This window comes from Bos indicus x Bos taurus, chromosome 9, assembly GCF_003369695.1.
Source record: "Bos indicus x Bos taurus breed Angus x Brahman F1 hybrid chromosome 9, Bos_hybrid_MaternalHap_v2.0, whole genome shotgun sequence".
Lineage (NCBI taxonomy): Eukaryota > Metazoa > Chordata > Mammalia > Artiodactyla > Bovidae > Bos > Bos indicus x Bos taurus.
Window position 1 is genome coordinate 73516073 of NC_040084.1, and position 27277 is coordinate 73543349.

Genomic DNA, 27277 nt, shown 5'->3' on the forward strand with positions numbered 1-27277 from the left:
TAAAAAGAAAACAAAGAATAAGAAATTAACTCAATATTCAAGTAAAAACATTACAGATTCACATACCCTAAATGTTATTTACCTTTTAATGTTAGAGATATTCCCAAATCGTTTTTAGGTGAATTTTATTTATTTAAATTGATCTATGAAGAGAATGATGACCACCATTCTATGATTACAATACAAGAGCACAACCATTAGGTATACACTTGATGATATTTAAATTCCATAATAAAAATGCTCATGACAAAATAAAATGTTATAATAATATGATCTTTTTTAAGCTGCTTGGCCTTCATAATACTTTCAAGAGAGTTTTGTTAATACAAAGAATGAGTTTTCACAGAGCTCATAATTTCTAGTTCAGCCTAAATGTAAAGGTTACTCTAAATATTCTCTCCTTATCAAGCAGTGGACTTACCATGGAAATCATAAATATACAGGAGAATTGGCTCATTCTGCCCAAATGCACAAAATGCAACCATATTTTCAAGTGGATGATAAGCAATGTCTCGAACTGGTGACTTGAATGGCAGGTCAGAATACATTGCTACTTGCTCTCCTAAATAAGAAAAGACATTCAATAATTTGTACTATCTCAGATATTTCTCATTAGAAGATTATCCTGCAACTTATCAAAAAAAGCTTTATGGTTAGTAATAATAAACCTCATGCTATTTACAGGAAAACCTTAAATACTTATAGTTGAGCTGTTGTTGTTTAGCTGGTAAGTCATGTCCGACTCTTTTGCGACCCACTATATTAAACAATTATTTTTCATTCTCTTGGCCTTCCTTTTTCTTCTTTTTGGTCCAATGTCTTGACGGAGTTTCAAGGCACAAACTAAAGACAAACAGCTTGGAAGTAGAGATCTGTAGAGATCTGAGATCTGACAGAGCTGAGCAAATGCCAGCTAAGAAACAACTCCAGGGAGAACTACGGGAGGAATATCAGGACTAAAACTAAAGAAATTATCTGGCTGGGGGAAGTTTAGTGAGGAATTAATTTTTCTTTTTTTTTCCCCAGAGGCTGTTTGATGTACCATCTGCTTTAAATATATATATATATATATACATATACACATACACACACACACACACACACACACACACACATATACTATTAATGTGGAGAAGCAATGGTACCCCACTCCAGTACTCCTGCCTGGAATATCCCATGGACAGAGGAGCCTGGTGGGCTGCAGTCCATGGGGTCGCTAAGAGTCAGACACGACTAAGCGACTTCACTTTCACTTTTTACTTTCATGCATTGGAGGAGGAAATGGTAACCCACTCCAGTGTTCTTGCCTGGAGAATCTCAGGGATGGTGGAGCCTGGTGGGCTGCTGTCTATGGGGCTGCACAGAGTCGGACATGACTGAAGCGATTTAGCAGCAGCAGCAGCAGGATACTATTAATGACTACAGCAGAAGTTTTGAAAATCAGAACTCAAAAAGCAAAGAAGAAAAACAAAATCCTAAGTGAACTGATTAGTCAAAAACGCCTAAAGGGAGAGATGAAAATAAAAAAGATGCTCATTAAAGAAATTTTAAAGTAAATTTTATAAAATTCTTTCTATTGCTAAACAAATGTTTATGAAGTTTTGGCTTTTCTTCCAAAAAAGCAAAATGAAGCACAAATGAACTATCCAATGTAACATTTTATTGAAAAAGTTGAATTATAGTAGTTCAGGTAAATGGCTATTAAGTTTCAAATATCCAAAACTCTGACAGGAATATGTTTGTTTCTAATAAAAATGAACTGTAGATGGTTAACCATTTGTATACCTAGTTGAACTCTAAATTCAGTTCATAACTGAATTTTGTATTACAGTCCCCATTAAATACTTCTGTGAGATCAACAATATCTCATTACTGGCAAGGAAAGAATAAACCTTAAATTATAATGCAAAATTCTAAATCCATGAAGATATCACAACCATAAAGAACAGAATTAATATAAATTCGGACTGTAGTTGAATTTCATTACCAGCTTTCCAATTTTGAAAAACATAACTGAGAACTTAAAATCAGAATTTCCTTGAAAATTATTCTATAAAATGGCAGTTTTTATACTTCATCAAAAACAAAACAAATCTTTTTAAAGTTCAATGAAATGCTATTTACCTGTTTCTGGGTTCCAAACATATACTATACCATCCTCACTTCCAGCAAAGAGAAAAGTCCCACATGGTGTCAAAGTGCTATGAATCTTCTCTCGATAATTTGCTGCACCTACAAATTTCCTTGCTGCTAATCTAGAAACCAAAAAGATTTTATAAATGTAACTTGTCTTACCCATTTCAATGACTAGTGGTAGAAAAACTTTTCAATACTTCATTTGCATTTGACAAGAAACTTGTGAGAATCTGTTACACAGGATACATTCCATAATGGATAGAGAATAAAGTAGAGGGAGTTCCTGAGCTCAGGGAGCTTATAATTTAGCAGGAGAGAGAAGAAATGCACCAAAGAAGAATAGAAAGTGAATGTAGAAAGTGCCACAAAAGAAGAACAGAAAAAGTTCTTTGCAGATTTGTATAAGAGAGAGATGATTTCTAGCTATGGAGCAAAGAAGATGCATTTGAATTGGTAACTCAAAAACAAACAGAATTTTTATATTCTTATATTTTTTCCATGTGAAGAAAATTTTAAATCAATGAATACTTGATTACTGCAGAAATATCAGAAAAACCATTATTGAATCATCTATTAAATATGGCATGTACCCTTCTGGGCTTTTAAATGTGTGAATAATAATAACAGCTAACATTTTCAGTGCTTATTATGTGCCAGGTGGCTCAGACAGTAAAGAATCTGCCTGCAATGTGGGAGACCTGGGTTCAATCCCTGCGTTGGGAAGAACCCCTGGAGAAGGGCATGGCAACCCACTCCAGTATTCTTGCCTGGAGAATCCCATGGACAGAGGAGCCTGGCAAGTTACAGTTCATGGGGTCACAAAGAGTCAGACATGACTGAGAGACTAAGCACAGCACAGCACAGGTACTATTATCATCATTGGTTTACAGAGAGGATATTACATATACTGCTCTGTTATTTGCTTTTTTCAGTCAACAATGAACCATGAATAATGGCCTTTCATGTCAGAAAATAAAAATTATGCATTATCATTTTAATAGGCATATATCATTGTCTAAATGTATCTTAAGAAATTTTCTATTGTTGGGTAACTCTTAGGATATTTCCAGTATCTGAAGAATTGATGCTTTTGAACTGTGGTGTTGGAGAAGACTCTTGAGAGTCCCTTGGACTGCAAGGAGATCCAACCAGTCCATTCTGAAGGAGATCAGCCCTGGGATTTCTTTGGAAGGAATGATGCTGCAGCTGAAACTCCAGTACTTTGGCCACCTCATGTGAAGAGTTGACTCATTGGAAAAGACTCTGATGCTGGGAGGGATTGAGGGCAGGAGGAGAAGGGGACGACAGAGGATGAGATGGCTGGATGGCATCGCTGACTCGATGGATGTGAGTCTGAGTGAACTCCGGGAGTTGGTGATGGACAGGGAGGCCTAGCGTGCTGCGATTCATGGGGTCGCAAAGAGTCGGACACGACTAAGCAACTGAACTGAACTGAACTGAACTGAAGAGTTATCCATCATGTTTCCCCTAGCATGAATATGACTTCTGTGAACAACCTTGTGTGTGTATGTGTGTGTATACACATACTCATTGCACTGTTTCACAATTATTTTCTTAACATAAATCCCTAAACCCAAGGTTACTGGGTCAAAACTTCTGCTATTTCTGTTAATTTAAGTATTGGCTTGGTCAGAAAGTTCATCAGGGTTTCTCTGTAAGGTGTTATGGAAAAACCCAAATGAATTTTTTGGCCAACCCAATACTTTACATCTATAAACTAGTTATTACCCACAAAACACTTACGAGGATGGTGTAGTACTCTTCCATTTGTGTGAGGAGGAAAAGAGACTTCTCAATTAGTTTAAGGGATGGAACAGGCAGTATTTGACTATAAGCAGTTTTCCTCCAGGGCCCAAGTGTGATCATGGGCTGAATAGTATACTACTTAAAAAGAGAACAACTAAACTCTGCAGGCCTGGACTTCTAAAATCTGACTCAAACCTCTACATAGTCTCTCAGCATTCCTCAGCAAGAAACCAAAGCTCATATGGACTAACTCACTCTGCTTTGAACACAACTTCTATTATCCCACATCCTGACTTTATTCCAGGCTTTCTATCCTAGAGAGGACACTGCCATCTTATCTAAATTCTATCCACCCTTCAAGATTGAGCTCAAAGACCAGACTCTCCATAGAGCCTTGAACATAAGGCTTTAATAAAGCTTCAGCTTCACTGTTACCATGAAAAACATAATCCTTTTACTATATATTTATATTCATTAAAAGATACTTATGGAGTACTTGCTACCTTCCAGGTATGATGTTGGGTATGATGTACAGAAAAAAAAAAAAGAATAGCAGATTCTATAACAGTCCTTGAAGATGTCACACTGTAGGCTAATTAAGTGTTTTGCAAGTTATTTTGGAGAGTACAACTACATTCTAAACTCCTGATGAACCAATTCTGCTTATCATTCTCCCACATCATCCATGCCACTGTTATGCTAGTAAAAAGCCCTCTTATTCAGGCATGACATTAGATCATATTACTATGCTAACCAATATCACAGAGATAAAAGATAGTCCATGGCAGAAGTTTCTCCTTTTTTAAAGTGAAAATAAAAAGTAGTTGACTACATCTCAGCTTCAAAACTATTCACATTTGTGGTTAGATAATTGTTGTAGGGGCCTGTCTCATATGCTGCAGGATGCTCATTATCTCTGGTCTCTATTCACTTCCCAGGTGGCTCAGTGGTAAAGAATCCACCTGCCAATGCAGGAGTAGCAGGAGACATGGGTTCAGTCCTTGGGTAGGGAAGATCCTCTGGAGGAGGCAATGACAACCCACTCCATCAGTCCTGCTGGGATAATTCCAGGGGCAGAGAAGCCTGGCAGGCCACAGTCCCTCGGGTCGCAAAGAGTCAGACACTACTGAGTGACTGAGTAACAATCCACTAGATACTAGAATAAACATTTAAGTGTCTCTAGACTCTGCCAGAGGTCCCCTGAGGGACAAAATTCTCTAGTTGAGAACCACAGCTGCATTGTATAAATATGAATTAAATAATTACTTACTCTATGAGTGTTTAACCTGCAAATACTGAAATATACTTACATTCGGAGATCCATAATTCTCAAAGTACTGTCTTTGGTATGAATTAATAAACGTTTTCCATTGGGATGAACCTCCAAGTAACTTATCGGGATTCCCTTAAACTCACTCTCTTTAATTTCCTAAAATGAGTTTAAAAAGATTATGTAATATCACAACTACAAATTTTGTCTAAAGTTAAGCCCTTTTAAGTGTACAAATTTAATTTTAAGAGGTCGTTTTTAATTGCACAGTGCAAGATGTTTTAAAATTGTTAGCAAAATTATTCCAAGTAAGTTCAAGTTAAGGATGAAAATAAAGCTGATAAAATGTAGTTTTGGGCTGCTAAGTAACACTATATTTAATTAGTGTTTTTGTAGTATAATCTCAGAGAAGAAGCACTTTCTGCAAACACATCTTTTATTACTACATTGTCTGTTTATCATCATATAAGAAATCTCAATTTCTAAGTTCAAAATTAAGTACAGAATTAGCTCTCAGTTCTATTTCAGTTTCAGATTATTTCTTCATACATTTACCTCCACTTGTCCTGAAAAAGATAAGTTATTAGCATCTTATTATGAAACAATTTAGATTGTAATTTTTAGGTTTTTCTGGATACTTAAAGCAGCTAAATCTTCTGGTTACAGAAGAAGTCTGTAAGTAGACCTTACTACTGATGTCAAGAAAGACAAACACAGAAGGAGAATCTGCCTGAACAAGCCATATATAAATAAGGACAATTTCCAAAATCCTTCTTATTTGGATTATAAGGAGAAAGAAAACAACTGCAAATACAAAACTGTTTAAAGTCTGAAGAGTCAAGAGAAGGTCTGCTTTACCCTGCAGTCAGAATTTTGAATAGCATTCTTCTCCCTCGAGGTCCCCTTATTATTTTGCTCACTTCTCCTAGAGGGTCTCCTCTTCAGAGGTGGGTTGGCACCAATACAAGTGGGGTACAAACTGCTATAATCCTAATATCAGCAGTAGAATCTCTGGTTCTGCTGTTTGGTGCTGAAACCTGCTGTCAACTACTTTTTTACAAGTTCCAGAATAAAGTCAAACACTGACACCACAGATGGGGATTTTACTGAGCCCAACTACAATGATGTGGAGGTGAAGATGCACTGATGAAGTTTTGAGCAATTGGAGCAACACTTACACAGATGCAAATGTGCAAAATCAAAAACAAGGCTGCATAACAGGTGTCACGAATAAATTCGAGAAGAGAGTTGGCAGATTTAGTGTTTGTAGCATCTGTTAATGATTTCCTTCATATTTTTATCATATTCATGCTCAAGGTCTGGTGTTAAAGACCACGCTCGACACCAAGGAGTATGTGACAAGCAGCATGGATGTTTCATCTTAAGGGACAAATGAGCATAAGCCAGCATCCCCCACTCCACTGGTGGAAGAGAGCCAAGTAAGAAATTGCAGTCTCCATCTGTCCCAGGCATAAGCTGTTAAAAGGACATCCCATTCCTCATTTCCTCACTTTTTAATATTTGACTGTCTCAAGTAACCACCAGGTGGCAGATTTCCAAGGTATACTTGCCTTTTGGTTACTACACAGAGGGAAAGAAAACACATGATTTTTAATATAAATAGTAGACTCTGTATTGCAGAATCAAATGACTAGAAATGTTGCCTTTGGAACCTTGCCAATCACTTATCAATATATAAGTAATTAGAAAGTTCTTTGCAAAGTGTATGAAATTGCTACAACATGAGTTTCAAGTCATCATTCATTAATCTGACAGACTAGATAAGAATGACTAAAAATAGAATAGACTGGTTTTTAAATTGATATGACAGACTCAACAGATTTAACTAAAGTTGATGGAAATTCTTTTTCAAGTGTCTTTTTTCAAACAGGGACAACTGCTACAATCTATTATGAAGAACAAGAAAACCAAAGAACACAGGTATAGTGTTTTTATATATATGACAATGTTTATATATATAAACAAGTTTAATGACTTGTTTCGTATTTTTAACTAAAACATACTAAATATACACCAACAAAGCTGCTTGGTATACAAGCCATCTTAAAAACACTCTACTTAAAAAATGAGATTATTCATTTGTTTTGGCCAATTTAGTATATTTCAAATGAAACAATTACTGTGATTAAATGACAGACCTCCTCATATTTATTAATACATAATCTTGATCACATAATCTTGAGAGATAACACTGTTAACAAAACCTTGAGCATGGTGCTTCTAGTGATGCTATTGGACAAAGAAAAAAAAGAATATGAATAGCAGAAGATGTAAGTTGTTATGTATAGATGATAACATAACATATACCTCATTTTGCATAAATTTTACCAATGGATCCCTGAATACCAGAGTGCAACTTAAGGCTCAAAAATGTGAAAGGAAAGCCCAACCAAAATGAAGAAAATGTTCATTAAGTCACTATGTTATCAATTAACTATCAGGAAGACATGATAACTGACTTTTGAGGGACTGAGAAAAACTTAATTCCTTTGAAAGGAGTGAACAGCATGTCCTGCATCTTCTAAGTCATGTGATTTTTCCCAATTTTTTCAAATAAATCCCCAAGTATGAGGTGAAACTCTACCTTGTTTATGCTCCAGTGACGCACTGAGTGTTGTGCATCGTTGACTTTGACATACGTGTTCCAAACAACAATCACCCCTGTGCAGTCTCCTGAATACATGTGATGACCTATTCAAAAAAAATTATTTAGGTAAAAATGTTACACAGAAGTTGTTTCAACTATTATGAAATTGGGCAAACATATCCCAATAAGACAAAAAACTGAAGTGCTATTAAAAGGTACTGTAGTTTAAAAAAAGCCCAAATGGCAAACAATCAGATCCCAATTTTCTTCACCTTTTTGAGTTACTTGTGATTTATTTTTTTGTCACCTACCTGAATTTGAAAACAAAATGAAATGAGCATCTCAATTCATGTGTACATGGCTCAAATTCCAAAGCAAAACAATTTTAATTTTCCAATATGATCTGTACTGCTCACTTTTATTAACCTATATAACCCATTTCACATTCCTGGAGAAACACCTATGCTCTAGTATATACTGTTAGAATAATACCTGAGACCTGGTAGGAACTCAATAAATGATTAGGGAATGAATAAAATAATAAGTAACAGGTGTTTCAGTTTAACATCAATTCTGAAAGCCAAACCATCCTACAGTTAATGGGACTTCAAAGGCCATCAGATTTAACTTCATAAACAATTAGGCATATTTTAGAATCCATATGAACAGATGGCTGTTCAGCAACTGTGAATGCAATATTTTACACAAAAGTATTAACATTTAGCATATTCATGGAGAAGGAAATGGCACCCCACTCCAGTACTCTTGCCTGGAAAATCCCATGGATGGAGGAGCCTGGTAGGCTATAATCCATGTGGTCACAGAGTCGGACTCGACTGAGAGATTTCACTTTCACTTTAGCTTATTCAACTGTTGAAATGCTCTGCATGTGAGAATGTTCTTTCTAATTCTAAGCAAAGAAAAATCTGTTTTCTGTAGCTTTGGCTCTATTTCTACCTACTGGAGCAACACAGAAGGACTTCACTTTTTTCACACCTTAACCAAATACCTGAAGAAATTATTCATCTCCCTTTCACAATCTGAGCTACTTTTTCTATGACAAGAGTTTTCAGATGCTTTTCTATCCTTGGTTGACCTTTCCTGAAGGGGTTCCTGCTTATAAACATCCTTATGGTTGAACTGAGTACATTAGAAATATTATTTTGACACGATCCCATACTAATTGTTTACAGCTATACAAACCTAATGTCTGAAATAACAGAAAAGTTGACTATTTAATAGATACAACAAATTTTAGTCTTTCAGCTGATAAAATAATTATATTTTATATCCTTAAAACACCATTTATAATACTTGTATTCTAAGATTAAATCTTAAATAATTGCAAACTTCTCTTCCATAAACATGTGTTTATATACTTAAAAAAATCTTGTTGCCACATTTAAAATACATATTTTCAACATTGTTCTGGGATCTTTCCCCCTATCTTCCTCAATTTTATCATTTACAGAAAAGAGTCCTTTAAGAAAACTACTAAGGGAAGAATCACCAATCCAATGAAATATATTCATAAATTTGGAACAGGACTGGTTGTTACAGCAAAGATTAGTTGAATCAAAATGCTTGGAAATATACTGACTTTAAAATTCACTAACAACTACTGCCGTGCCAAATTTATGACCAGGTCTATCATATGATCTGCACAAACAATCTAAATATGCACAAACATATTTAATTTTATCTAATACACAAAGTCCCTCTCAAGCTGAAATAATTATTATCCTAGTGAAACAGAATTTTTAAAAAATTCTTCACGTAACTAGCCTTCAATTTGAATATAATTTCAGACGTACCTTCAATATCAAAACATAGAGAGTTGATGAAACTCTTGTGAGTGTCAAACTGTCGGATCAATACGGCAGGATCCTGTCTCATATCAACTTCCCATATACGTATCACAGAATCATAGCATCCTGTCACCACCAGCTCTCTTACAACTGGGTGGAATTTAGCCGTGTAAACAAAAGAAGGATGAGGTAAAACTCTGAAAGTATTTGTATTGTTTATTTCATTTTTCCATATCCTGGAAAAGGATGAAAATGTTACCTATTGCTTCTGAAAGGCAGACGTTTCTCTAAGAACCGATTTAGGCAATGGACCTTATGAGTAAGCAAATGATAACAACCAATGGTAAATTTTATAACAATAAAAATAATCTGATCTGATCACATTATTGGATGACCAGACTTCTTTACATTTTGACAAAGCTATTTCTTACAGTTATTTTCAAGCATTATATTAATTTATCTACTAATTGCAACCTATACTGCAAAATGAAAAACTGTACTTGCATATGTCTCTATTTTTTTAAACCTATTCTTGACATTGATTAAACACAATGCATAGTTGGTAAAATATTGCATCTAATAAAATATAAGTAAAAAATAAAATAGAGGAAGAAATTTCAATGATTTCCCATTTAGGTTGTGTATATTGCTTTTCCAAAGTCCTTACAGTTGAAGACTTAATAGGGTACTCCATTAACTTTTTATTTGTAATTTCAAAGCATAATTAACATAAAGAAGGGAAAGAGACACATGTACCCCAATGTTCATTGCAGCACTGTTTATAATAGCCAGGACATGGAAGCAACCTAGATGTCCATCAGCAGATGAATGGATAAGAAAGCTGTGGTACATATACACAATGGAGTATTACTCAGCCATTAAAAAGAATACATTTGAATCAGTTCTAATGAGGTGGATGAAACTGGAGCCTATTATACAGAGTGAAGTAAGCCAGAAGGAAAAACATAAATACAGTATACTAACGCATATATATGGAATTTAGAAAGATGGTAACAATAACCCGGTGTACGAGACAGCAAAAGAGACACTGATGTATAGAACAGTCTTATGGACTCTGTGGGAGAGGGAGAGGGTGGGAAGATTTGGGAGAATGGCATTGAAACATGTAAAATATCATGTAAGAAACGAGTTGCCAGTCCAGGTTCGATGCACGATACTGGATGCTTGGGGCTAGTGCACTGGGACGACCCAGAGGGATGGTATGGGGAGGGAGGAGGGAGGAGGGTTCAGGATGGGGAACACATGTATACCTGTGGCGGATTCATTTTGATATTTGGCAAAACTAATACAATTATGTAAAGTTTAAAAATAAAATGAAATTAGAAAAAAAAAAAAAAAGATCTCAAAGACTTAGAAGCCACTTTCAAATTACTATATAAGTACTTGAACAAAATAACATTAAAATAGTTACAATATTTTATAGGAAACAGGTTATCTAACATTGAGTACTCACTTTTTTATACTCATATCTCTTCCTTTATATAACAGGTGATTTAAAAGAAAATTATATTGTTATTGCGATAGTCTTGACAACAGTAAACCCCAAGAGTTAAACTATCAGGTTAGTACTGGAGTGGGTTGCCATTGCCTTCTCTGAAGTCAATGTGCAAAAACAGGCAAAATCTAGGAACAAACAGGTGCTTTATGAGTGTGAAGCACTCAATTCTTAAAAACTTAGGTTATCAGAATTAGAAGAATTTATTTTTTAACATGGGGATTTATAGTTCATCCTTTTTATTACTATCTAAGAAATGAAGCAACTTAAGTTTTTTTCAAAATTAACTATAGAAGAAAAATTACAGTTGCTACTCAAGAATAACATTCTATAAGCTTTCTCAGCAGCTGCTTAAAAATACAGGATATGATCTTCAACTACTAAGAATCCAAACTAGTAATGAAGGAAGTGAAAGGCTGTTTTCAAGTAAAAGTAAAACACACGTGTCACTGCATAAACATTTTTACCATCGTGAAACTTTCAGTGAACTCATGTAACATGAGATACAGTACTTAGTGGAAAAAAAAATCACTCATTTTGAGGGAATATTAAGGAGAATGCTGAAAGTAAAACTTCTGTTGCCTGCTAATAAATCTTAGCAGCAGCATCTGAAATGCTATAGAACAAGAAGAAATGACAAGTGTATTGTAAAAAGAGCTCAATATAATTTCAATAGACATAATATTTTAACATAAGAATGAAGCTTTTTATATAAATGCTGAACTGGTATCAGTGATGGCTTTAGTCATGCAAGCAATGGGAGAATCTAAGATCAAAAGAAATGTATTACTGGGTTTGTGGGGAGAAAAAACTCAGACTGATCATAGCAGAGAACATTTATACTCAAATCTGTAAAGACTAGATGAACATACAAAAAATTATTTGAATTTGGAAAGAAAAGAATATACCGAAGTTAAAACAGTAGGTGTGAAGAGAGGATGGAGTGAGAACACATTGGTATATTTGGGAGCCATTACACATGGACAGTACTCTTGCTTGGAGAATCCCATGGAGGGAGGAGCCTGGTAGGCTACAGTCCATGGGGTCGCAAAGAGTCGGACACGACTGAGCGACTTCACCCACCCCACCCACCCACACATGGACAAGTTTTTCTGATTATATTGGGACTGCTGCTCTTTTTTTTTTCTCCTCAAATTTTACTGAAGGTAACTAAAGACGGAGATTTAGATTAAACCCATTTAGCAGAGAGCTAACCAGTGGAAAACAGTTACTCAAAAGATGCTAACAATAACAGGTGATGGTGACCTCAATGGAAGACAGAAGACCTGGCCAAAAACCCAACTTCTTGCCACTTGGGAGCATTAGCAACTCTGGTTCAAAGGACTTTAGTTCATTCACTGCAAGCATTCCTTATCTCTTTCAAAATCTCACTATCTTTTTATTTCCAGCCACAATGATTCTCTTTTCACTCAATTAATCCTTCACAGTAGTATTTTTAGGATGCAAACAGTCCTAAATTAGGATCAACCCCAAAGCTACACAAAGTAAAAAGTATACTTTATACAACATATGTTGTGTGAGGAAATCCAAGTTGACTTCAAAAAATGGTAAAATCTAAAAAAAAAAAAAAAAGGTAAAATCTGAGCTGGGTCTTCAATGATGACTATGAGCCCACCTTGGCTTACCACGGCACTTAAATGTTTGTTGGGTGAATGAGTTGGGCAGGAAGGGGAGGAGAAGCGCAGGAAGCATAGGGAGAGTCGATAAGGTAACAGGGAGATGCCAAAGAAGATGAGATGTTAAGGGCGTTTCAGAAGTTTGTGTGAGTGAGGCAGAGGGTACTATGGGAAGTGCACAGGAAAAAATGGGAGGTCAGTGAGGGCCATGTCTGTCATGCTGTGCTAAGGAACCAGAACATTTTTCAAACGGCAGTGGCAATCAAAGATTTTTTAAAGTCAGGACATTATGAAAGATGGTTTTGGAAAGAATTTTAGCATAGCAGGGGTGGAGGAGCTAGAGGGGGAACACTGGCAAAGCTTAAGCAGCAACAGTTGAAGCAAAAAGATAACAAGGGCTTGAATTAAGGCAACAGCAGTGAAGACAGAAAGAATGTGACAGAATGTGAGCCTTTTAGGAGGGAAAACTGATACACTTCAGAACTACTTAGATGTGAGAAAGGAAGATGAATAGCACTACTCTGAGTTCCCAGCTTGGGAGGCAGGGTAGATAAGGAGACGCATTTAAAAATTTGGAGATGCAGAGAATGGACTTGTGGCCATGGCGGAGAGGGAAAGAGTAGATCAAGTAGCATCAACATAGATACACTATGTGTAAGATGGCTAGCTGGTGAGAAGCTGCTTTGTAGCACAGGGAGCCCAGTCTGGTGCTGTGTGATGACCTGGAGGGATGGGATGGGGGAGAGGAGGGAAGCTAAGAAAGGAGGGGATGTATGTATAATTGTGGCTGATTTATATGGTGGAAACCAATACAACATAGTAAAATTTTTTAAATATTTAAATTAAAAAAAAGAACAAAACAAAACAAAAACTATATGAAGGTTAAAAACAGAAAACAAAATTTGGTGATTTCAGATTTGGATTTGCGGTACCACTGGGCAATCCAGGCAGAAGTGTGTTAATAGCTGAATTTGAAAAAGAGAAGGAGCTCGAAGTTATTAGCATATAAGTGAAATTCAAAGCTGAAAAAGGTAAGAGAGAGCAGGATAAGCACACCAAACCACAGAACACACTGAATAAAGGATCGTGGGGACCCATATCTCTTTGTTAACAGACATGAATAGAGATACACATGGGTAAATTTATGAACGTGTGTGCAAAGTCGCTTCAGTCATGTCCAACTCTTTACGACACTATGGACTGTAGCCTGCCAGGCTCCTTTGTCCATGGGATTTCCCAGGCAAGAATACTGGAGTGGGTTGCCATTCCCTTCCTCAGGGGATCTTCCCCACAAAGGGATTGAACCCACACCCCTTATGTCTCTTGCATTGGCAGGTGGGCTTTTTACCACTTGGGAAGCCCAAATTTATGGATATTAGGTGGTAAACCAGAGAGAAATACATGAATTTCATGTCAGGTTAAATTACACTGTAAATTGAAGGTAGTCACTTAATCAAAGTGGGAAGACTGTATAGAGAACTTAAGAGTGTGCAAAGAACTTGAAGCATGGTAAGATTTGGTTGGATCTGTTGCTAGAGGAATAAGAAAAAAATAGCTAAATAAACACAAGCAAAAGGATTGTTCAGCAGAGATGAGAATTTATGGATTTTACGACTCTCAAATCCATAGTCAAGGTCTTACCAAGGTTGTGCCTTTTTCTCTAGCATAGCTTGGCGTCAGACAGAATGGTTATACTTGAAAGAACAAGAAACCAGATGTGTTATTGAAGATATTGCTAAGAGGGATTAATCGTAGGCTTCTAGTTCTCCGGTGGCTCTGACAGTAAAGAATCTACCTACACTGCAGGAGACCAGGTTTGATTCCTAAGTCGGGAAGATCCCGTGGAGAAGGGCATGGTGACCCACTCTAGTATTCCTACCTGGAGAATCCCATGCACAGAGGAGCCTGGTGGGCTACAGTCCATAGGGTCACAAAGAGTCAGACACAACTGGGCGACTAACACTACTACTTATTAAATTGGAAGGGGTTAAATTATTTTAAGACTGACATTCTGAAAAATGCAAATATTTGAAAATCTATTACACTCAAAATGCAAGATGCATATTCATTTACTGACCCTACATTATGCATTGAGCAGCACCATGTCTTGGTCTCTGGATCCAGCTAAACAGTACAGATGGAATCCCTGCTATCAACAGCTTGTATTCCAGGAAAAAAAATCTCAGTTATTTAATAACTTCAAAGTATTAATCAAAACTGTACAAAATGACCATTTAAAGACTGAGGATTAGAAACACTGTATATCATATAAATGAAATATATTTAACAGCATGTGTTTAGGAACAAGTTTTCATAACTTATTTAATCAGTGAGTCTGTATGATGCATATTTATGACAGTCCCTTGATAAGAAAGACATAATTGAAGCATAAGGGCAGTTATATCACTTTACATTCTATTTACTCTCTTTGAGGGCATGCAGCATACACAGAGGATCAGACAGTTAGATAGCATCACTGACAATGAACTTGAGTTTTAGCATCCAGGAGTATCCAGGAGACACTGAACGACAGGGAAGCCTGGCATGCTGCAATCCATGCGGTTTCAAAGAGTCGGACACAACTTAGTGACTGAACAACAACAAGCATACATAGCAGTGAGTACTTCTGAAGTTACTAACCTGGCAGTGCCATCAGATGATGCAGTAAGAATGTAACGATCGTCTTTTGACCAGCAAAGATCATAAATGATATTGAGGTGGCCACACAATTCTCTCATGAAACGTCCAGAAGGAATTTCATATACTAATGAAAATATTCCCCAAATTAGTAAGTTCCAGACAGAGGATTCTTAACTTAATAATATAAAAATTCATAGTTTATAATAATTTGTACATAAGGTAAGCACTGTCTATAGAATATTATCACCAAAAACATTTTCAGTATGAAAAAAGGTCAAAATCTACTTAAAAGTAAGATTTCAATTGCTTTAGATACAAGAACTTAAATATCTAAAATTTTATAATATGCTACAATTAACAATTATTCTGATCTCTTTTCAAAGCAATCCTAATAATCTTTGATAATCAACTTATCAAACAGATAACTTTTAAATTATAATTCATTTAAAAGATTCTGTAATTTGGGCTTTTATGAATAAAGTATTATTTTATCTGAAAATCAATCAAATTTCAAGCAAAATTTAACTATTCGAAGCAATGAGAAACTTAAACTCTGCTACTGTGAGAGAAAAATTCTAATTTAATCTGAAAAACAAGGCATTGTGGTATTGTTATGTTATGTATACAGTAAAACTGTCTAACAACACAGATCAATTTCCAAGTCTCTACTTCCACCTAGTGGTAAAACCAACTGCTGTTTAAAATACTATGTACAGAAGAACTTCTGCTATAGCAAAATAAAGACCTTGGAAAACTGCTCCCCCATAAAAGCAACGAGAACACTGGCAAAAATTGTCAAAATTAACTTTTTCAAAATTTTGGGAATTAAAGGCTTATAACAACCTGAGGAGCATTTTACTAAAGAAAAACATATGAACATTGGCAACAACAGTGAGTTCTGTGGTGTTTTAAGTTGTCCTGTTCCCATTCTCCTCTCCCAAGCTCCAGAGTAGCCTTGAAAACCAACAGCCTTGAAACTACAAAGAATAGTAGCCTCGCATCTATGAGATGGGGCAGAAAAGGCCTAAAGACCTCCAAAGCCCATCCCCAAGACAAAACTGTTAGACAATTTGGCAGCTTCCTGTAATGCTCCATTCTCAGGGCCTGGCTTTATCTGACCTGGTTCTGAGCATGCTCTGGATGAAGAGTCCTAACCCTGGGGTGCATAAAATAATCAGTAGTGTGGCCCTCTGAGACAGTGAAACCAGGTAGAAGAAGCTGATCAAAGAACGTAAAAGGAAATACTGGGAATGAGATGGCCATAGGTTACTTTGAAAAGCTCCAGTATATTCCAGGGAATTGAGAAGAACACACACGCATCAAAGGCTGTGCACTGAAAGGCCTTGTATCTTACTGTGATTGCCCTGGGGAAGCTCCGCGCAAACAGAAAGTGAAGGCTAAGGTGAAGTTGTAAACTCTCTACTTTAGCACTGGAAACCTACCCCAACACACACACACAGCACCCTTTGGCACTGGCACGGAGACCTGCTTACTCAAGGATATTTAAAAATCCCTCTCTAACCATCAGCTGACCACCAAGCTAGCAAGACAAAAACTCCAGGGGTAGCACCTCACAAGGAATAAAAACTAGGAAAATAACTATACAGATAACAACAACAGACCCCAGGTGGGCAGATGGAGGTGGGTAAGGAAGGGAACCTGATTTCCAGAGTTGCCACATTGTAATATTTAAAATATTCAGTTTTCAAGGGAGACACACACATATACACAAAACAGGAAAGTATGGCCACAAACAGGAAAAAAAAAGCAGTCAACAGAAACTGTCTATGACACCTAGTTAAATACTTTAAATCCTTTCTTAAAAGTATGTTCAAAGAACTAAAGAAAACCACATCTAAAGAACGAAGGTGTGAGAATTATTTCTTACCAATTAATAGATAGAGGTTATAAAAAAAAAGATCAAGTAGAAATTCTAGAGTTGAAAAGTACAATAACTGAAATAATAAACAATTCACTAGAGGGCCTCAACAGCAGATATGAACTGTCAGAATAATCACTAAATGTGAAGACAATTCAATTAAGATTACGTAGTTGGAGGGGCAGAAAGAAAAAAATGAAGGAAAATGAATAAAGGTGTAGAGATCTGTTGCATACCATCAAGTGCACTAACACAGAAATGATGGGAGTCTCAGAAGAAGAGAAGAAACAGAAGGGGGCAGAAATAGCATTTGAAGAAATAAAGAAGAAAAACTTCCCAAGTTTGTGGAAAACATTAATCTGTACATCCTATGAACTGAATGAATTCCAGGCAGATACATCATAATCAAAAACCAAAGACAAAGATTCTTCCTTTTTTAAAATTTTTTTCAGATTCAAGCAGTAGTTGGTATATCTAAATTCAAGTTTTTCTTAAAGCATGAAGTAACACATATTTATTCTAGAAATGTTAAAAACATACATATCAGAATGAAAATAATTATTTCACTGCCCAGTGCATAATGGAAAAAAAAATCACTATTAATACTCTGGGGGTATGTTTTTTTTAGAATCTTTTTTTCCCCAATGCATAGCTTTTAGTGAATGTTAACGATAGCAGAATAGCATAGTCATAATCAAACTACATGATAACTTTGTACATCTAAAGTGAACATTTCACGAGGAGGAATATTTACTTAATAGCTGATAATCAAGCCAATTATGTGTCCCTGCTGAAAAAAAGAGCCAATCAGCCCCGGAATAATAAACTGTGAAGCTGAGGGAAACTCAAAGACAGTGCTTGGGGCAGATGCCTATGAAGAGCTGGCTACTTCCTGCTGAGGTGAGCTGGTTTTCACCATTAAACAAGAAGGAAAAGTATTTCATGCCTCTATGACTAGAAGAGCATGAATACCCACTGAAAAAAACATCTCTAATGTTACAGAAATAACTTGTCAACATGGTTTCTCCATTTTTTAAAGGTACTTTAAGAGTAGGTCTTTGGACTCTCTGCTGATTTACTATAATTAAAAATCCTCATTGGTATTCCTGAGCCAATTTTTACTGTCTTAGTACATAAGAAATTTGAGGGCTTTCATAACCAAATTCTCACTATTATCAAAGGACTAAAATTGGACTAAAATTCCTCAAGAGATTTATTAATCCTACATGCTGCAAAATTTCTATACTTAAAATAGAAAATACACAAAGAGTACCTCTTGAATATTTTAAAAAATTTATTATCCTTCATTTAATCATTCTCATTATTATCCTTTGTTTAATCATTCTCATTTTTATTCCTGGACATATACTGTATAGTGTAAATTATTAAAAAAGAATTGTGACTTTACTTGAGGAAATCTATTTTAATTCAGTAGTATGGGTGGATGACAAATTAAGATTTCAATGAATTAAAAAAAAAATCCTCTCATAGTCTAATATTAGACTAAACAGATAGGATCATTACTCACAAATAATTGGATATCCATCCCGGCTGGCACAGGCTGCTGCTAATATTCTTCCATTGTGGGAGAAAGCAAGACAAAAGCATCCTCGCTCTCCTGCATTTAGTGAGAAGAGGTGCTTGTTTGGGATACGGCAGGCCTGTAAAACATACATTTTACAAATACAGATGAAGAAACATTAAATATGAAAGCTAGTTGTTAATTTCAATTATTGCAGCTGGTGCCGTTTCTGGTTTTTTGAAAGTTCCCTTTACTGTGAGGCAGAGGAGGAGGAAAGCAAGTAAGCAGAATGATGGAAAAGCATAGTAAATTACTTCACTTTCAAAGCAGACAACCAGTTTTAATTCTCCATAAAATTGAGTGAATTTATACCCCATGCCTAACTAGCACTATTCACCTAAAAGATGAACGCAAAATTTCAGGATCTGATACTCTAAAGCTGTCACTACCAGAAAGAATGAAGGGATGGAGCCAAAGCAAAAACAATACCCAGCTGTGGATATGACTGGTGATAGAAGCAAGGTCCGATGCTGTAAAGAGCAATATTGCATAGGAACCTGGAATGTCAGGTCCATGAATCAAGGCAAATTGGAAGTGGTCAAACAAAAGATGGCAAGAGTGAATATTGACATTCTAGGAATCAGCGAACTGAAATGGACTGGAATGGGTGAATTTAACTCAGATGACCATTATATCTACTACTGTGGGCAGGAATCCCTCAGAAGAAATGGAGTGGCCATCATGGTCAACAAGAGAGTCTGAAATGCAGTACTTGGATACAATCTCAAAAATGACAGAATGATCTCTGTTCGTTTCCAAGGCAAACCATTCAATATCACAGTAATCCAAGTCTATGCCCCAACCAGTAACGCTGAAGAAGCTGAGGTTGAATGGTTCTATGAAGACCTACAAGACCTTTTAGAACTAACACCCCAAAAAGATGTCCTTTTCATTATAGGGGACTGGAATGCAAAAGTAGGAAATCAAGAAACACCTGGAGTAACAGGCAAATTTGGCCTTGGAATACGGAATGAAGCAGGGCAAAGACTAACAGAGTTTTGCCAAGAAAATGCACTGGTCATAACAAACACTCTCTTCCAACAATACAAGAGAAGACTCTATACATGGACATCACCAGATGGTCAACACCGAAATCAGACTGATTATATTCTTTGCAGCCAAAGATGGAGAAGCTCTATACAGTCAGCAACAACAAGACCAGGAGCTGACTGTGGCTCAGACCATGAACTCCTTATTGCCAAATTCAGACTGAAATTGAAGAAAGTAGGGAAAACCACTAGACCATTCAGGTATGACCTAAATCAAATCCCTTATGATTATACAGTGGAAGTGAGAAATAGATTTAAGGGCCTAGATCTGATAGATAGAGTGCCTGATGAACTATGGATGGAGGTTCGTGACACTGTACAGGAGACAGGGATCAAGACCATCCCCGTGGAAAAGAAATGCAAAAAAGCAAAATGGCTGTCTGGGGAGGCCTTACAAATAGCTGTGAAAAGAAGAGAAGCGAAAAGCAAAGGAGAAAAGGAAAGATATAAACATCTGAATGCAGAGTTCCAAAGAATAGCAAGAAGAGATAAGAAAGCCTTCCTCAGTGATCAATGCAAAGAAATAGAGGAAAACAACAGAATGGGAAAGACTAGGGATCTCTTCAAGAAAATTAGAGATACCAAAGGAACATTTCATGCAAAGATGAGCTCGATAAAGGACAGAAATGGTATGGACCTAACAGAAGCAGAAGATATTAAGAAGAGATGGCAAGAATACAAAGAAGAACTGTACAAAAAAGATCTTCACGACCCAGATAATCACGATGGTGTGATCACTGATCTAGAGCCAGATATCCTGGAATGTGAAGTCAAGTGGGCCTTAGAAAGCATCACTACGAACAAAGCTAGTGGAGGTGATGGAATTCCAGTTGAGCTATTCCAAATCCTGAAAGATGATGCTGTGAAAGGGTTGCACTCAATATGCCAGCAAATGTGGAAAACTCAGCAGTGGCCATAGGTCTGGAAAAGGTCAGTTTTCATTCCAATCCCAAAGAAAGGCAATGCCAAAGCATGCTCAAACTACCACACAATTGCACTCATTTCACACGCTAGTAAAGTAATGCTCAAAATTCTCCAAGCCAGGCTTCAGCAATATGTGAACCGCGAACTTCCTGATGTTCAAGCTGGTTTTAGAAAAGGCAGAGGAACCAGAGATCAAATTGCCAACATCCGCTGGATCATGGAAAAAGCAAGAGAGTTGCAGAAAAGCATCTATTTCTGCTTTATTGACTATGCCAAAGCCTTTGATTGTGTGGATCACAATAAGTTGTGGAAAATTCTGAAAGAGATGGGAATACCAGACCACCCGATCTGCCTCTTGAGAAATTTGTATGCAGGTCAGGAAGCAACAGTTAGAATTGGACATGGAACAACAGACTGGTTCCAAATAGGAAAAGGAGTTCGTCAAGGCTGTATGTTGTCACCCTGTTTATTTAACTTCTATGCAGAGTACATCATGAGAAACGCTGGACTGGAAGAAACACAAACAGGAATCAAGATTGCTGGGAGAAATATCAATAACCTCAGATATGCAGATGATACCACCCTTATGGCAGAAAGTGAAGAGGAACTCAAAAGCCTCTTGATTAAAGTGAAAGTGGAGAGTGAAAAAGCTGGCTTTAAGCTCAACATTCAGAAAACGAAGATCATGGCATCCAGTCCCACCACTTCATGGGAAATAGATGGGGAAACAGTGGAAACAGTGTCAGACTTTATTTTTCTGGGCTCCAAAATCACTACAGATGGTGACTGCAGCCATGAAATTAAAAGACGCTTACTCCTTGGAAGGAAAGTTATGACCAACCTAGATAGCATATTCAAAAGCAGAGACATTACTTTGCCAACAAAGGTCCGTCTAGTCAAGGCTATGGTTTTTCCTGTGGTCATGTATGGATGTGAGAGTTGGACTGTGAAGAAAGCTGAGCGCCAAAGAATTGATGCTTTTGAACTGTGGTGTTGGAGAAGACTCTTGAGAGTCCCTTGGACTGCAAGGAGATCCAACCAGTCCATTCTAAAGGAGATCAGCCCTGGGATTTCTTTGGAAGGAATGATGCTAAAGCTGAAACTCCAGTACTTTGGCCACCTCATGCAAAGAGTTGACTTATTGGAAAAGACTCTGATGCTGGGAGGGATTGGGGGCAGGAGGAGAAGGGGACGACAGAGGATGAGATGGCTGGATGGCATCACTGACTCGATGGACGTGAGTCTGGGTGAACTCCGGGAGTTGGTGATGGACAGGGACGCCTGGTGCTGCGATTCATGGGGTCGCAAAGAGTCGGACACGACTGATCTGATCTGATCTGATACCCCATGCCTAACTAGCACTATTCACCTAAAAGATGAACACAAAATTTCAAGATCTGATACTCTAAAGCTGTCACTACCAGATTATTTTCATATAGTCACAAAAGGGAATATGTGTCACGCCCTTCGTTCATGACAGCAACTAATAAGTGATTTTTGTGGACCCATAAACTTGTCCTGAGTCTACAGATGACATACAGACCAAGCTGAAGTCCAGGATGTATAAATATTCATTCTTTCTTTTTTCTCTTAAATAACCATCATTTGTAAAGCCTTCCAAAATGCATTTTTGGAGTAAATCAATCACTTCCTATTGATTTCTCATTCACTATTTTTATTAAAATTCCTTCATCATTTTTATGTTTTAATTCCTTATTACCAGATGAAACCAAAACTTTTTGAGGACTGATATGTATTGTAGAAAACACTACTTGCTTTTACTTGTCCTAATTCTACTTCTTTAAAACCTTGGTGAGCCTTAGTTCCTGTATTTCTTTCTTATTATTCAAAATGTATATTTGGCCCTTATGATATGCCATGAATGTGGTACTTTTATTACAAACATCTTTTTATATATTCATCATGAGCTTCCCAGGAGGTTCAGTGATAAGGAATCTGCCCGCTAGTGCAGGAGACACAGGAGACGCAGGTCCAATCTCTGGGTTGGGAAGATGGCCTGGAGTTAGGAAATAGCTTCCCACTCCAATATTCTTGCCTGGAAAATCCCATGGACAGAGAAATGTGGCGGGCTACAGTCCATAGGATGGCAAAGAGTCAAACACTACTGAGTGACTGAGTGCACACGCACACATATTCATCACAGCAAACCTGTGAGTAACTATTAGTACTGTATAAAGCTAGTAAGTATTATTCAGAGGGTTAAGCCCAGCTCAGTCAAAGACTATTGACTCAAGGACCTGCTTTCTGGACAGGAACCAGGTTCTCACAAGTAGCATCACAATTTAGCAGCAATATGAAGAGGCAGAATTATGAGCAGCTACTAGAAAGGTGAAAAATTCAACAGACATCTATTAGATATCAATAATGTACCCAATACCATCTTTCCATCCAGATGATTTAGAAAAGGGAGAGGAGGATAAAAAGAGGTCAAAAATTGAAGGAAAAGTTAGCAGGTTTCATAATCACTTACTGCTGCTCGTAGAGGAGGAGGTGTAGTTAAGGAAAACTGCCTCATCACTAAAGCCAAAACACTAAAGGCACCATCATTTAACTTGCATTCCCAGAGTAAGACGCTATACTCAGAAGAAGCACCTGATGAACATTTAATAACAGTAACAAAGGGCCTCAACACCCTCAACTCTCCACTTCTTTACTACTTTGTCAGTCACTCAGTCACACTAGGTCTTTTCTCCTTTCGTATTCATGTCGCATTTCTCCCTTTTGCCACCAGCATCCCAAGGTTGGCTCCTTCTCACCTCACACATCAGTGACTGCAATGGCCACCTTCCTCTCATTCTGATGTATCCTATTTCAAGGTCCACTACATGCCATTGCCAGCACTGGGACAAATTGTTAATTTGTCCTAAAATACAATTGTTATCACACTTCCTTCTCACCTGAAACCTCCCACTTTTCCTCAGCCCCACACAATCAAATATTAGGCTACCCACCACTTGAGCCACTTCAGAGTGTGGGCCTACTCTGTCATCACCACTTGACCTCTTACACAAACTCGGATTTCCCGCCCACCAAGCTCTGAGTGTCTGAGGAATACAACAGGTGCTTCCCCATTTATTTTTAACATTGCCCCAGTATGAACTACTCTTCCCTGTCCTCTTCACTCACTCCTAACTTGACCACTCTAAAGTTTGTCATCGGCTCCACCAACCTGTTGAATGAACCCTTCTTCCACCACTCCAGATCACCACTTACGTATCAGAAATCCTCAAACTGCTTTCACTTCAGGGTGTTTTACCGTCTTAAAATTTTTTGAGGATCCCCAAATGTGGCTATATCTACAGATATTTATCATATTAGAAATTAAAACTGAGAAATTAAAAAACCATTTGTTAATCATTTAAAAAATAACAGAGCAAGTCCATTAAATGTTAACATAATTTCTTTTCATGAAAGATTTCATAAAATGGAACTGCTCTATATTTTTGCTAATCTTTTCAATATCTGGCTTAATAAATGGTAGCTGGATTTGCTTAATAAAAGCAAAACTGCTTCTGCATTCACCCTCTTGTGATATCAGATATCATTTAGCCTCTGGAAAACTCCAGTGCGAGAGAATGAAAGTCTTGTGAGAGAATGAAAGTTAAAAAAAAAGATTAAATCATTACAGAATCATTAGAATTATTATGATCTTATTCTGAAAATAGACTAACTTCAACAGATCCCTTGAAAGGGTCTGAGGACTCCCAACAGTGCCTAAATCACACTTTTGAGAACTGCTCATCTAAACAATTATTTCTATATCTATATTTCCTGAAGAGTTCTTTGCAGAATACCTGTTAGTGAACAGAACAGTAAGTCCCACGTTCCCAACTGATGTGAAAGGTCCCCAAGGGCACAGTCTAAGTATTATTCTCTCCATATTATTATGTGTAAAGTGTTTAAAAGTGACTTTAAGATGTATCTGTAAAATTGGCCTCAAAAAGAAAATTAAATATGATGCAAAACAGAACATGAAAAAGTCTAGGAAAATAGTCACTCTTATGTATATACTGAGTCTATAAAATGAACCACTCCACTCTTTACGGAAACAAATATGACTGGCAAAACTTCACCAGTAATGCTTCTTGCCACCGCAAAATATGATAGCCAAGTACAAAAAAATTTTAGTGAAAACTTAAATACTGCTCAACTTCTGGTAAAAGGATATACATATACCTGTCTCTATCAAAATGTGATTCAGGAAGAAGCCAGGGACTGAGAATTTCATGAATCTAAAAATTGTCGATTTATGGCCTGAACTGTGTCCCCCCACATTCCTCTGCTGCCTAAGCCCAGTACCTCAGAATGTAACAGTATTTGGATACAAGGTCTTTACAGAGCAGATTAAGCTAAAACGAGGTTGCTAGGGTGAGCCGTAGTCTAATAAGAAGATGAGACACCAGGGATATACACGTACAGAGAAAAGACCACAAAGAAGCTGCACGATGGCAGCCATCTGCCAGCCAAGGAGAAAGGCCTCAGCATAAACCAGCCTGCCAACCCTTAATCTGGGACTTCCAGCCTCCAGAATTACGAGAAAATACATTTCTATTGATTAAGCCAACCCGTCTGTGATCTTTCTTATGGCAGCTCTGGCAAACTAATAAAACTCTCCATAACCCCAAAGAACTTAAAATAATATCTGTATGTACCCGCTAGGCACTCTATTATTATTTACCAAATGAATGAATAGGCAGACAAGATCATGGCTAAAAACAAGGATAACCTGAAAGCTTTAAGTAGCAAGCTATTTACCCTAGGAGCTGACGGCGCATTTTAAAATAAATATCTAAATGAATCCAGTGTCAGTGAACACTTACCTGCCCAGGCAACCGTTTCCACTTCACCACTTCCTTTGAATCTTCTAATCCAGGCTCTGTGTCCACTAAACTTGGCTCATGGTGTCGCTCACAGTATACTGGTTTACCCTTTTCTTCCTGAAGAGCCATCATAGAACGGTAAGATGGCTTTACCTAAGTACGTACAGAAAATGAGAAAATGTATGTCTCATGCTAATCTTTTTCTCTTTTCTAGCATATATGGCTTTTAAAATATTGAAACAAACAGTATAATATGAAAATGTTTCAAAATGTAATCCAGAAAAAATTCTACTTTTATTTGTACACTATTTAAATAAAATAAAATGAATGGGCTTCCCTGATAGCTCAGTTGGTAAAGAATCCGCCTGCAATGAAGAAGACCCTGGTTCGATTCTTGGGTTGGGAAGATCTGCTGGAGAAGGGATAGGCTACCCACTCCAGTAATCTTGGGCTTCCCCTGTGGCTCAGCTGGTTAAGAATCCACCTGCAATGTGGGAGACCTGGGTTCGATCCCTGGGTTGGGAAGATCCCCTGGAGAAGGGAGAGGCTACCCACTCCAGTATTCTAGCTTGGAGAATTCCATGGGCTGTATACTCCATGGATTCACAAAGAGTTGGAGATAACAAAACAACTTTCACTATCACTTTAAATAAAACGAAAGTTGCTTAAAATTAGTCTTAAACCTAAAAACCTTAAAAGAGGGAAAGGCTAAAACAGAACTCCAACGAAATAGTTTTAGTCACTCTGTCCCTTTGTTTCTACCTCTTCACCAATATCTACCAGATGTTATATTATAGCTCTGGCATTGCACTATGGAATCTCTGGCTTTAAGATCATAACATAAAGACCTAATGTTTTTAAATCCTCCATTTCTTAAAATAGATTTAATTCCATTCAAACCAATGAAAACCAACACTGCGGTCACAGTTTATATCAATACAGAATATGCAGAATGGCCTGAAATGTTTTGTATCAATGAGACAAAAGCAAAAGTTTCACCTCATTTTAGGACAAATGTTTGCTAAGATACTCATAATTTTAATCTATATAAAACAGAAGTAGAAATATTACTTGTTGATTATTTGAATAATAATTCAAATAATCTGCAAGCTATGATCTAAAAACCTGCAAGCTATGATCTAAAAATCTGCAAGCTATGATCTAAATGTAGCCCAATGACATTTTTGCAAATAAAGTCTTATTCAAACACATCCAAAACCATCTGTTTGGTTATCATCTACATATGTGTATGTAGCTACTTTCACTTTAGGTTGAGTAGCTGCGACAGAGACTGCATAGCCTGCAAAGCCGAAACTATTTACTGTCTGGTCCTGTTTGTCAATTTCCACATTAAGTCATCTGTGTGCAATGCAGGAGCCCCGGGTTAGATTCCTGGGTTGGGAAGATCCCCTGGAGAAGGAAATGGCAACCCACTCCACTGTTCTTGCCTGGAGAACCCCATGGACAGACGTGCCTGGCGGGCTACAGTCCATGGGGTCACAAGAGTCAGACACGACTTAGTGACTAAACCACCACCACACATTAAGTCATTCTTTTATCTTTAATATTTAAAGATTAGCATTTTTTTTTAAATCTTAAAATTGAAATCGATATTTAGGA

General features: G+C 37.1%; 1 protein-coding gene across 8 annotated transcripts in view; it reads right to left on the bottom strand.

Annotated features, from left to right (window-relative positions):
• The window catches only part of AHI1 (Abelson helper integration site 1), a 220130-nt gene that overhangs the window by 146423 nt on the left and 46430 nt on the right, over positions 1–27277 (bottom strand). For all 8 annotated transcript variants that reach the window (XM_027551631.1, XM_027551630.1, XM_027551632.1 and 5 more), the window contains 8 exons: positions 25658–25810; positions 18790–18922; positions 15383–15506; positions 9596–9825; positions 7779–7885; positions 5214–5332; positions 2125–2255; positions 422–562 (listed from right to left, as the gene is read on the bottom strand). In XM_027551631.1, coding sequence (XP_027407432.1) covers positions 422–562; positions 2125–2255; positions 5214–5332; positions 7779–7885; positions 9596–9825; positions 15383–15506; positions 18790–18922; positions 25658–25810 — 1138 coding nt within the window. The remainder of the gene's footprint in view (positions 1–421; positions 563–2124; positions 2256–5213; positions 5333–7778; positions 7886–9595; positions 9826–15382; positions 15507–18789; positions 18923–25657; positions 25811–27277) is intronic.